General features: G+C 48.7%; 1 protein-coding gene across 4 annotated transcripts in view; it reads left to right on the top strand.

The window, feature by feature from the left end:
• Window positions 1-12,392, top strand: part of sptbn5 (spectrin, beta, non-erythrocytic 5) — a 38,099-nt gene that overhangs the window by 22,329 nt on the left and 3,378 nt on the right. For all 4 annotated transcript variants that reach the window (XR_009233736.1, XR_009233738.1, XR_009233737.1 and 1 more), the window contains exons 46-78: window positions 37-225; window positions 311-466; window positions 955-1,146; window positions 1,228-1,323; window positions 1,395-1,516; window positions 1,678-1,792; window positions 1,883-1,996; window positions 3,013-3,134; window positions 3,534-3,696; window positions 3,789-3,977; window positions 4,090-4,167; window positions 4,237-4,409; window positions 4,711-4,801; window positions 5,346-5,492; window positions 5,566-5,871; window positions 5,958-6,046; window positions 6,216-6,402; window positions 6,746-6,814; window positions 7,004-7,147; window positions 7,291-7,487; window positions 7,582-7,786; window positions 7,888-8,067; window positions 8,149-8,310; window positions 8,433-8,650; window positions 8,820-9,009; window positions 9,089-9,265; window positions 9,778-9,885; window positions 9,964-11,034; window positions 11,227-11,295; window positions 11,389-11,472; window positions 11,702-11,793; window positions 11,934-12,053; window positions 12,177-12,361. Coding sequence is in view for 1 of the 4 variants with exons in the window: in XM_058614836.1 (XP_058470819.1) it covers window positions 37-225; window positions 311-466; window positions 955-1,146; window positions 1,228-1,323; window positions 1,395-1,516; window positions 1,678-1,792; window positions 1,883-1,996; window positions 3,013-3,134; window positions 3,534-3,696; window positions 3,789-3,977; window positions 4,090-4,167; window positions 4,237-4,409; window positions 4,711-4,801; window positions 5,346-5,492; window positions 5,566-5,871; window positions 5,958-6,046; window positions 6,216-6,402; window positions 6,746-6,814; window positions 7,004-7,147; window positions 7,291-7,487; window positions 7,582-7,786; window positions 7,888-8,067; window positions 8,149-8,310; window positions 8,433-8,650; window positions 8,820-9,009; window positions 9,089-9,265; window positions 9,778-9,885; window positions 9,964-11,034; window positions 11,227-11,295; window positions 11,389-11,472; window positions 11,702-11,793; window positions 11,934-12,053; window positions 12,177-12,361 (5,800 nt within the window). In the remaining 3 variants the exon portion in view is untranslated. The remainder of the gene's footprint in view (window positions 1-36; window positions 226-310; window positions 467-954; window positions 1,147-1,227; window positions 1,324-1,394; window positions 1,517-1,677; window positions 1,793-1,882; window positions 1,997-3,012; window positions 3,135-3,533; window positions 3,697-3,788; window positions 3,978-4,089; window positions 4,168-4,236; window positions 4,410-4,710; window positions 4,802-5,345; window positions 5,493-5,565; window positions 5,872-5,957; window positions 6,047-6,215; window positions 6,403-6,745; window positions 6,815-7,003; window positions 7,148-7,290; window positions 7,488-7,581; window positions 7,787-7,887; window positions 8,068-8,148; window positions 8,311-8,432; window positions 8,651-8,819; window positions 9,010-9,088; window positions 9,266-9,777; window positions 9,886-9,963; window positions 11,035-11,226; window positions 11,296-11,388; window positions 11,473-11,701; window positions 11,794-11,933; window positions 12,054-12,176; window positions 12,362-12,392) is intronic.

The raw sequence follows: 12,392 nt of genomic DNA, 5'->3' as shown, positions 1-12,392 counted from the left end.
CATGTTTAACGTCTCCCCTCCCTCTGTTGCCTCCAGCTGTTCTCCCTGAAGGACCTGGCTGAGCAGTTGAAGAAGCAGCTGAGCCCAGAGAAGAGTGGGCGTGTCCGAGCCAAACTCAAAGCCCTCCTTCAGAGACGGGATAGGATCAAGGAGCTGTCTGTCAAACGCAGGGAGGAGCTAGAGCTTTCCAGGATGTTGTGCATCTTCGGTCGCGATGTTGCTCAGGTGATGGAGGACAGACTTCTGTCCGGCTGTTTCCCACAATGTGTGACGTGTCATGTGTTCACGCCTGCTTCTGTCCGCGTGTCAGGCCGAGGAGTGGGTTTCTGAGCGGAGGCACAAGATGGCGGAGGATGAGAAAGTCGACCTGAGCAACCTGCAGACCAAGATGAAGCTTCTCCAGAAACACCAGGTGTTTGAGGCCGAGATCCTCGCTCACAGCGAGATCATCGGCTCTGTGCTGCAGGTGAGACGAGATTATACACGACATGAGACGAGATTATACACGACATGAGACGAGATTATACACGACATAAAACGAGATTATACACGACATGAGACGAGATTATACACGACATAAAACGAGATTATACACGACATGAGACGAGATTATACACGACATGAGACGCGATTATAAATGACGAGATGAGATTATAAGTGACATGAGATTATGAACGACATGAGACAAAAGTTTAAATGTCATGAGACAAGATTATAAAGGACATAATAATTTTATTAAAAAGATGAAATGAGATAAGGTTATTAATGAGATGAGACAATAATGACATGACGACGAATGAAGAAATGAGATCATGAATGAAATGAGGATAAATAGTCTGAATCTGATAACGAGAGATGAAGTTTGATATGAGATGGGAAGTTAATTGTGAGCAATGAAGAGAATGAGATATGAAGAAACACAACAATGATTCTCTGGTGGTTCTGTGTCCTCAGGCTGGAGAAGAACTGGTCTCCCTTCATCACTCGAGCTCCAAGGAGGTGAAGAGGCGCGTCGCCGCTCTGCTGCTCCACTGGGAGGAGCTAAAGAAGGCCATGGCCTTGCGAGGGAAAGCTCTGGAAGATAACCGAGACTTCCTGGAGTTCCTGCAGAAAGTGGAGGAGGTGGAGGCCTGGATCCGATTCAAGGTAGGAGGTGGTGGAGGAGGAAGAGGAGAAGAAGTCCTTCAGTCCATGTGAAACAAAGTGTGGGCCTGGTCCATGTTTCAGGAGGTGATGGTGAACGTAGGAGATGTTGGCGAGGACTACGAACACGGAGTTCAGCTCCTGAAGAAACTGTGCGAGTTTAGAGGAGGTGGAGACGGGGTGAGTGCGGGGCAACTTTAACTTTAACTAACTTTAACAAGGGTTAAATTAATGAGATGGTTCACCTGCAGGAGGCGACGGTGGACGACGCCCACGTCACCGCCATCGACAGACTGGCGTCCAGACTGGAGAAGAGACAGAGCGGCAACGAACTGGAGACTGTCCGACGGCGGAGACGACAACTCAACGACAGGTAAACGTCATGGGTGACATGAGATTAAAGGACATTATATGGGATTATAAATATTTAAAATGACATAAAAATAGGAGATTAATAAATGAGCAATGTTATTAATAATATAAAATGAGATTACACCTGACAGGCTTTTCTTTCTCCTTTATCGTCTTCTTCAGGTGGAGCAAGTTTCACGGAGACCTGAGCATCTACAGGAGGAAGCTGGAGGAGGCGCTGGTGGTCCACGCCTTCATCAGAGAGTTGGAGGAGGTCAGGGACAGAGCCAACGAGAAGGTCAGCTGTCCCTCACAACTGTCACGTCTCCATGGACGTCGCACGTGTCCACACGTGGTTTTAAAATGAGCTTTGATCCATGTGGTTTAGATGCTGCTGCTTCAGAGTCACGACTGTGGGTCTGATGTGGAGGGTGTGGAGAACCTGATGAGACGCCACGAGGAAACAGAGAGGGAGGTCGGGGTCATCCAGGAGAGGTCAAAGGTGACAGTATTTTTGAAAACTTCTTCTTTTCGCTTCTCCCTGTAGGGGTCGCCACTACGGATCATCTACCCCCAGCTTGTCCTCTCTCTTTTGTCCCCTTCTGTTACCCCAACTGTCATGACCCTTCTCTGTGGTCTTCCACTTTTCATCATTAACATCCTTTGTCCAATAGATCGCTGGTCCCCCCCCAACCTGGTCCCCTGTCCTCACACACACCAAGAGAATAAAGTGAATAATTACAAACGTTTGGAGGGTTTTTTCTTCTGTTTCTTCTTCTGTGGATAAAAACTGTCCTGTGTTCCATAAAATCCAAGTAACTCTTGTTTTCTTTTTTGATAGCGGTGAGTCTTTGGTACTTGTTGCACAGATGCTGACATCAGGAATGTGATCAGTTATAGTCTCTAACTGACCTCATGAGACCTGACTACGCAGTCATGGTGACAATGTGATTACATCGTGACTTACGTATCGTGATAATTCGTGACTTAAGTATCATGATAATATTGTGATAATATTGTGAGAATATGGTTAATTAAATATCGTGATCTCATGTGTGGGTGAAGTAAATGTCTTAAATGTAAACACTCATCTCATTTCATGACTGTACTGACGTGTTTATATGAACACAGGTTCATAGCTTAATGAATTTAAATGTGGACCAAAAAATGGGTTTTAATTCGGGTGATACCAAGTTCTGATTATTCAAACCCAGCAGACATAACTCTGCACCCCTTCCCGTGGGATCTCTGTCGACCCACTAGGGGGGGCTTGGACCCCAGGTTGGGAACCATGGCAACAGATGACCAAACCATCTCAACCTTCACTATCTGACTTTATCTCCAAACCGTTAAACCTGAGCTGTCCCTGGATTATATGCTCATTTCTAATCCTGTCTATCCTGGTCACTCCCAACGAGTAGATCTTATTAAACTAATGATAATAACAATAATGATAAAGGAAATGGTCGTCGCAGAAGCACTTTAACAGTAAGTTAAGTCTCCTTCCTGTGTGTCCAGACTCTGGAGACGGAGGCATCGGTTCACCTGAGGGCTTCATCAGTGATGAACGACAAACTGAAGAACAAACAGAAGGACACTCTGAAGACTCTGAAGACTCTGGACACACAAGTCAAACACCGGTGAGACTCATCCTCCTCGCCTGTGTCGTGACGGAATATCAGCTCTGAATATGTCTCATAAATAATACGTGTATGTTTTATTTATACTTTATATCCTGATATAAAGGAGATAAATGTGGATGTAAAGCTGCACACAGGTTGTTTCTCTGGACTCATGAAAAGCTTGCGAGTGACAATACACTGTAAAATACACTAAAATAAACTGTAAATACACTGTAAAATACACTAAAATAAACTGTAAATACACTGTAAAATACTTTATGGGATGTTTTGGCTGGTTGGAGCTTAAATCAGCAGCCTTTGATTCAGGACAGTGGATGGAGGACATCCCTCGGCTGCACACTTCATAGGATCCAGAACCTTGATTGAGGCTCATCTTTAGTAACAATGTTTGTTCAGGAAGGAGAAACTGCATGAAGCTCACCAGCTGCAGCTCTTCAGAGCCAACCAGCGCCTCCTGCTGGAGTGGAGCGTCAAACAGAGCAGCGAGTTGGCAGAGAAAGGTCTGCCCAAAACCAGAGCCGAGGCCGACCGGCTCATCATGGAGCACCAGGACTGGAGGGTGAGAGTTTACCACAGGTGACCACAGGTGACCACAGGTGACCACATCAGACCTGTCTGTAACCATGAACCTGTGTGTGTCTGTGTGTGTAGACGGAGATCCACGCCCGCACAGAGCGCATGGACTCTGTTCGGGACTTTGGTCTGGGTCTGACCCGGTCTGGTCACAGTTCAAAGGCAGAGATTCAGAAGTGTCTGAACCAGCTGGAGGAAGCTAAAGCTGGACTGGACCAAGCCTGGCTGACCCGCAGCAGCATGCTGGAGCAGGCCCGGACCCTGCAGGTGAGTTTACACACACACACACACGTTTACTTACATAATTAATAAAGTCAGATGGTTGAAGGTGTTTGTGTGTCGGTGTGGGCGGAGTCTAACCTGTGTGTGTGTCCTGCAGGTGTTCCTGGTCTCAGTGGAGCAGTGTGAAAGCTGGCTCAGCAATAAGGAAGCGTTCCTGTCCAATCAGGACCTGGGGGTAAACATGGTGTGTTGTTGTTGTGTTTGTGAACGTGTAGACGGCGTTTGATCCTGTGTGTGTTTTCAGAGCTCGCTGACACAGGTGGAGGCTCTGCAGAGGAGACACACTCAGTTTGAGGAGGCTCTGGAGGCTCAGGTGGAGCAGCTGGACCAGGTGGAGAAACAAGCTCAGAAGATGATCCAGCAGAAACACTACGACGCCGACAACATCAGAGCCAAGAGCAACGTGCTCGCCGCCAGGTAACCACAGTTCTCGTCTTCAGGGTGAATCCAGGCCACAGCAAAACCACCACAAACTAATGCTGCTTTTCCACGACATGGACCCAGCTCAGCTCGCCTCGCCTCTACATGGTTTGGTTTGGTTTTCCAAGACTTCATAGCTCCTCCTCTGTGTGGGTGGAGTCATCATATCACTGTGGTTTTCTCTGCGACACAAACACAAACACGTGACTTTCACTAAACAAGGCCAGCATCTGGATCAGGTTCCAAACCAGTTTGCAGACGTTAAACATGAACATGTGTATGTCATGTGTGTTTGTAGGCGGAGTCAGCTGCAGCAGCAGAGTCGACGTCGTCACAAAGATCTGGATCAGTCACTGCAGCTGCAGCAGTTTTTATCCAGCAGTTACCAGGTGCTTTATTTTACTGTTACTACTGTGCTGTACTCTACTGTACTCTACTATACTATACTATACCATACTATACTATACTCTACTATACTGTACTCTACTATACTCTACTCTACTGTACTCTCCTCTACTCTACTGTGCTGTACTGTGCTATACTCTACTGTACTCTACTATACTGTACTCTACTATACTGTACTGTACTCTACTGTACTGTACTGTACTGTACTGTACTATACTATACTCTATTTTACTCTACTGTACTATACTATACTCTACTATACTATACTCTACTGTACTGTACTGTACTGTACTGTACTCTACTGTACTGTACTGTACTATACTATACTCTATTTTACTCTACTGTACTCTACTATACTGTACTCTACTGTACTATACTCTACTGTACTGTACTCTACTGTACTCTACTGCACTGTACTCTACTGTACTGTACTATACTGTACTTTCCTGTACTCTACTCTATTGTACTTTACTGCTCAGATGTGAACTGCAATACTGAAAAGTGTGTGTGTGTGTGTGTGTGTTACAGGTGTGTGTGTGGCTAAATGAGCGTAACGCTGTGGCTTTGGATGAGAACTGGAGGGAACCAACTAACCTTCAGGCCAAACTGCTGAAACATCAGAGCTTCGAGGCTGAGATCCTGGCTAACCGCTACAGAGTGGACACACTCACCAAGGTGTGTGTGTCTGTCTGCATAGTCTCACAGTGTGTGTCAGGTCAACCTGATGGTGTGTGTGTGTGTGTTACAGGAAGCAGAGAAGCTGTTGTCCGTGCTCGGTTCGGCTGCCGTGAAGGTTGGATCTCGTCTCAGAGAGCTGCAGGACAGCTGGGACGTACTCGTCCACAGCTGTCGGGAGAAGAGGACCCGGCTGCAAGAGGCGCACCAGGCGCTGCAGTTCCAGCGCTCACTGGACGACGTGGAACAGTGCGTCTCGTCCGTGGAGACGGAAGTGTCCAGCGAGGACTGTGGCAGTGACCTGCCGTCAGTTGTCAGGCTGCTGAAGACTCTGCAGGCTCTGGAGGACAAGGTGGACGGACTGCGAGACAGAATCCAGGTCCTGAATCGTCGCAGTGCCACAGCCGGGACCCCGCCCACCTTGTTTGTGTGTTTTTCTGACATCACTTTGTTGTAATTCATCAGGGTCTGATGGATACGGCGAAGACTTTCCACTCTGAGGGAAACTTCCTGGCCGAGGAGATCCAGACCAGAGTGACTCACACCATCAACAGGTCTAACATCGCGCGTCCACGTCACTGTTAATCCTGTCAAATCTGACCTGCCTCGTATGAACTGTTAAAAACACACACACAGAAATGTTTCCTGGTGTGGGACAGAAGAATGTAGTCTCATTTAATCATAATCTCATCTCATGTCTTCGTCGTGTGTGTGTGTGTCCAGGTACAACGGTCTGTCGGAGCCCCTGCAGAGCCGCAGGGAAACCCTGGAGGCCTGGCAGGTTCTGTTCCAGTTCTACAGAGACCTGGAGGAGGAGTCGGCCTGGATCAGAGAGCGACTGCCCTGCGTCTCCACTAAAGAGTGGGGGAGCTCACCGAGCGGCACCGAGCAGCTGCTGCTCAAGCACCAGGTGACCTTTGACCCTGTGCATCGCCTCACAAAATGCATCGGTTCTGCTGTCGTTCTCTTTACCAAAGCCCATAGAGAAAATCAGTGATTTTACCTGCAGGGACACAGGAGCTGCTGGTCCTCTGCTGCCTCGTGTGGTCACTTTGTGTCACCAACGTAAATCTGAACAAAGGATTTCAAAAGCCGAATTGGCAAAATAAGACATTTGAACTTAGTGATGGAGGCAGCAGTGGATCAACAACTCCTGTGTGTGTGTGTGTGTGATGTTAAAATCAAATTTTTATTGAATTTTTCCCCTTGAAACTGAAGTTTGTAAACCACTGTAAATGGGTTGTTTTTTTTAGGCTGCGATGCAGGAGATCTCAAGCCACACGTCATTGGTGCAGGCGGTTGAGGAGGCGGGGCATAGTTTGGTGAGGATGTGTTTAAGAAAGTTATGTACGGTGATATGATATATACATATATACACATATATGTATACATATATACATATATACACATATATGTATATATATATGTATATATACATATATGTATATATGTATATATACATATATGTATATATGTATACATATAGATGGTGATGTGTGAAACCTCCTCAGGTCAGTGGTCGTCACTTTGCATCTCATGATGTCCGTGAGCGTCTGCAGGAGCTGAAGCTTCTCCACGAGGAGCTGACGATGGCGGCGGAGACAAAGGAGAAGCTCCTGCAGGGGGCGCTGAGCATCCACACCTTCCTGTCTGAGGTCATTTACACTCAGTCACATGTTCTTCTCTCTGCTCTTCTTTTTTTCATCTTTCCTCATGTTCTTATTTCTTAGTTCTTTCTTTATCTTTGTTTTTTCTGTCTTCTGTGTGTGTCTGTGTGTGTGTGTGTCTGTGTGTGTAGGTCTCGGAGCTGCAGCTCTGGCTGCAGGAGCAGCGAGCTGCTGTGGACTCTGAGGATTGTGGGCGGAGCGAGGAGGCGTCGGCAGCTTTGCTGAGGAGGCTGGACTCTGTGGATGTGGAGCTAGAGAACCAGAGGAGGGCGCTGTTGAGGCTGCAGGACAGTGGTGCGTCCCTGCAACAGCTCTCACATCCTCTCAGGTACAAACTGTCTTTGTCTCACACACACTCACACTTTTATTCTGAAAATGTCATTAAAAAAGGTTCTCTCCTTATGTGTGCGTGTGTGTCTCAGTCACCTGGTCTCTGAGTCCCTCCCGCTCGTCTCTGAGCTCTTGGACACCGTCCTCAGACTGTCTGTGTCTCGCCGCGTGTCTTTGGAGGACCAGCTCCGTCTCTACGTGTTTGAACGAGAGGCCAGAGAACTACAAAGATGGCTGATGTCCAAGAAGACGGCGGCAGAGTCCGAGGACTGTGGACAAGATCTGGAGGACGTTGAGGTAAAAGTCCAGAGAGTCACATTCAAATTCTACCAAGAACTGAGGTCTTTATGCATCCTCTCCTGTTTCCTCTCCTCTTGTCTCCTCTCGTCCGTGGTCAGGTTCTGCAGAAGAAGCTGGAGGTTCTGGTGTTGGAGGTGTCAGGTCTGGGTTGCAGCAGACTGAGCGTGGTGCAACAGTTGGGTCGAGGGCTGCGTTGGGACGGCGAGGCGTGCAGGATAGACGACGCCGTCAGCAGGATGTGGGAGGAGCTTAACGGCAGCATCAGGACCAGGCAGCAGGTGAGACAACGAGGACGCTCAGGTGTGGATGTGAGTGGACGTCGGGGGCGGGGCTAACAGTTCTGCTGCTGTGTTGTTCAGAACCTGCAAGGGGCGAGAGAGATCCATCAGTTTAACCACGACGTGGACGAGCTGAAGGCCTGGATGGCTGAGAAGGAGGCGGTGCTGGACTCAGAGGACCAGGACCAGGACCTAGACCTGCAGTCAATCCAGACTCTGCTGAGACAACATGAGGATCTGGAGGTACGACACACACACACACACACACACACACACACACACACACACACACAAACACACACACACACACACACACACACACACAGACACACACACACAGTATGATTTACTGCTCTGGTGTTCAGAGGGACCTGCTGCTGATCTCTGAGGAACTGAGCAGGAGGAAGGAAGAGGGCGGAGCTTTGAGCGGACGCCGCCCTCGCTCGTCTCACTCGGTGTCTCAGAAGCTTCAGGAGCTGGACGTCTGCTGGACACGCGTCCACAACAAAGCCTCGCAGCACCGCCACACACTGGACCGAGCCGGACACGTGCACAAATACTTCTGTCTCTGGACAGAGCTCATGTAAGTCTGCCTCAACAGCGCCCCCTTTCTGCTTTCAACCAGGCATCCCACTGCCTGAAGCTCCACCCCTTAACATATAACAGAAGTCACAGTTAAAAGTACGCTATTTATTCAGGAAATGTGGTAAAAGTGTAGTATTTATGTAGGAAATATACTATTTATGTCGCAGGGCGTGGCTGAAGGAGATGCTGTCTCTGATGCGGGGGGAGGGGCAAAGCGTGGAGGGCGTCGACCTGGAGCACCTCATCGAGAAACACGACGAGCGCCATGCCCACATCGAGCGGCAGCTCAAAAAATCACACCCTGTGAAGGATGAAGGGTGGCGACTCGTCGGGGAGGGGAGTTTCATGTCGCGGGAGGTAACAGAGACGCAGCCACACCAGAACCTGTTCACCACACAGGAAGTGGCGTCTGGCAGTAACATCCTCCCTCCTGCAGGTGGAGCAGCGAGTGAGCGAGCTGGAGGAGCTGGAGACGCAGGTGGTGCAGGTGTGGGAGGAGACCAGGCTGTGGTACGAGGAGGAGCTGGAGATCTCGCTCCTGCAGAGGGAGCTGGAGCAGGCGGAGCGATGGCTGAGCTCGTACGAAAACACGCTGACGGCCGACGACTACGGAGTAAATATCACAAACATAATTCAGAGCAACTGTACTCACTTCATAAAAGAAATCTTCGATATCTACGTCACATGTTCACATCTTTATCTCCCTGTGAGACAGACTTTTCCAACTTTGTAAACCACTCACTCTCCCACACCAAAGTCCAGAGAGAAAATCAGTGATTTCAGCTCACGGGGACACAGGAGCTGCTGGTCCTCTGCTGCCTCGGGTGGTCACTCTGTGTCACTGGAATAAAACTGAACGTAGGATTTCAAATGCCAAACTCACAAATGAAGACATGTGAACGTAGTGATGGAGGCAGCAGTGGATCATCCACTCCTGTGTGTGAGATGTTAAAATCACTGTTTTCCTCTATGGGGTTTGGTGTGGGAGAGTGAGTGGTTGTCTGTCTGTGTCTGTGTCCTCTCGGCAGCAGGGGGCGCTGCCTGTGTATCAGTACCTCACACTTTAAGTCTCCCTTAAACAATCATCAATTTCTGGATGAGATGACGGTGACGTTTGTGTTCCAGGACACTGTCTCTGATGTCCAGGAGCTGCTGAAGAGGCAGGAGGACCTGGAGGCCATGATCCAGGCTCAGAGCGAGCGCTTCCTCAAACTGCAGAAGAAGAAAACACAGGTGGGCGGAGAAATCGTGCTTTCAAAGACTTAAACGTTGCTCCGTTTAAAGGCTGATATCCTTTTATTCTTTTGTCAGAGGGAGAAAAGACTTGGTCTCCATGGAAATGAGGAGGACAGGAAACGTCTGGCCCGAGTCTCGTCCTTGAGGAGGAAACCGTCAGATCCAAAGACGCCGCACAGACACATTGTCCACCGAGTCAGAGTGTCCACGCAGGAGGAGAAACCCTCTGCTGGTCCACCATCGAGTCCATCTGTGAGCCCAGAACCAGATCCTCCGAGACAAATGAGTCCCAGCAGGAAGATGACGGCAGAAGGTCCTCCTGTTAGTCCCAGCACCCGTCCAAATGTGAAGACCCGGAGACACCGACCCCTCTCCCCCTCTGCTCAACCAATTGTCTTATCCTGGTCTAAACGGCTTTCCGAGGAAGATGGTAACCCTGAGGAAAACCAGCTTTCTGAGAGGGTCTGTCGTCCAGAAGAAGATCGTTACCCTGAGGAAGACCAGTATTCCAAGGAAGTCAGGTATCCAGATCATCATTTCCCAGAGGACCAGCGTTTCGAGGAAGACCAGCATTGTGAGGAAGTCAAGCATCAAGATGATCATTTCCCAGAAGAGGACGGGCGTTTCAAGGAAGACCAGGTTTCTGAGGAAGTCAGGTATCCAGATGATCATTTCCCAGAGGATCAGTGTTCCAAGGAAGACTGGTGTTCCAAGGAATACCAGCATTCAGAAGATCATTACCCTGAAGAAAACCCTCGGTCCAGCTTGAAACCTCCTCTTGCTCCAAAGCCCAGAATCTCCTCCACTCAACGAAGGTTCAGACGCCGCTACAATTCCGCCAACCAGTCAGAGAAACCACCTGACTCACCAACTCCAATCAGACGGCTTGTTCCTCCAACTGACCCGCCTCCACCACCCGTTGCTCCGCCTTCTGTGAGAAAGCGACTCAGCAACTTGGATTTACCAGCGTGTGAACAACTCGCCTCCACGGCTCCACCTACTGACGAACAGGTCACGTCAGCTAAACCAATGAGGACGGAGCGTATGGATCCACCTGACGTCGCTCCTCCAACCAGAACGTTCCCTCCAACTCCTGCAAGGCGACGGCGCTTAGAAGATCTACACGAGGAACCGCCCACAGCTGAGGTAACGGCACATAAACAGTCTGCAGTGTCACCAGAAGGTGGCAGTGCAGACACGGTTGATGAGGGTAAACAGAGAGGAGGAAGAGGAGGTCGCCTTCTCCTCGCTGTCTCCTCGTCCTGTTCTCGTCTTCTCCTCGTAAATGTTTTTTTCAAAGTGCTTTTTCATTATCGTCGTTGTCACATTCACACACAGGTGACCGCAGCGCAGCCAGTCAGGATGCAGGGGGCGCTGGAGATCAAAGTGAAACAGGCAGGAGTCAAGGTGAGGCCCCAAACACAAGCCTGGAATTTTCAGAATAAAGGTCTCACTTCCTGTTTGATGAGAGAAGCAGTTGATGATGATTTGCTGCTGCAGGGTTTTGACCACTGGGAGGAGCTGTTTGCTGTTCTGGAGGGAGAAACACTCAGCCTGTACAAAGACCCAGCAGCAGCTGCACAGGTACCAACCTAAACTAAACTATACATAAACAAACATATATATATATATATGTATACTTTATATATATATAAACAAACATATATATATATATATATATATATATATGTATACTTTATATATATATCTATATATATATATACACACATATATACATATATATATATATATATATATATACATATATATGTACTGTACATGATGATGTGATTGTGTTGTTGCACTTCCACAGAGGACCACCAGGTGGCCTCCTATCAACATGGTTGGAGCGGTGTGCAAAGAGAACCCGTTCTTCAGGAGGAAGGAGAACACATTCAAAGTCATGTGAGTGGCTGCTTCACAGGAAGTTCGACTAAACTCAAGTTCTCCTAACTGTATTTGTCCGAACAGTTTGACCTACATCGCGACGCGTATCATTATGTTAATATGAGCATCAGCATCATGACAAAAGGCTTTTATTTCAGACTGGAGGACGGAAGTCACTTCCTGTTTGCTGCGTCAAGCAGAGAAGTTCAACAGCTGTGGACAAAGGCGCTGCAAAACCAAGGAACTGAAGAGAGAAGCAGTGACTCTGACGACTCAGGGTGAACACGCACACACACAGACACACGCATACACACACGCACACACGCACACACACACACACACACACACACACTCACACTCATTCACTCAAAAAACCCTGTGATTGGTGCTTGTTCGTTCAGGAGGGCGTCGAGTCTGGAGAAATTGACCGACGCTTGGGACAAAACATCCTCGTTCGAACCTGTGGATGGACGCGCTGAGAGCCTGGAGAGACAGTCGTCCTCTGAGGGACATCCTCCTCCCAAACCTCCGCACACGTACTACGACAAACATCGCTATCCCCGCTGCGGTGAAGTGCCACGCTCAGGTGAGGCCACGGCCACTTCCTGCTCATTCCC

This window comes from Solea solea, chromosome 18, assembly GCF_958295425.1.
Source record: "Solea solea chromosome 18, fSolSol10.1, whole genome shotgun sequence".
Lineage (NCBI taxonomy): Eukaryota > Metazoa > Chordata > Actinopteri > Pleuronectiformes > Soleidae > Solea > Solea solea.
This window is presented reverse-complemented; position numbering and strand designations above follow the sequence as displayed.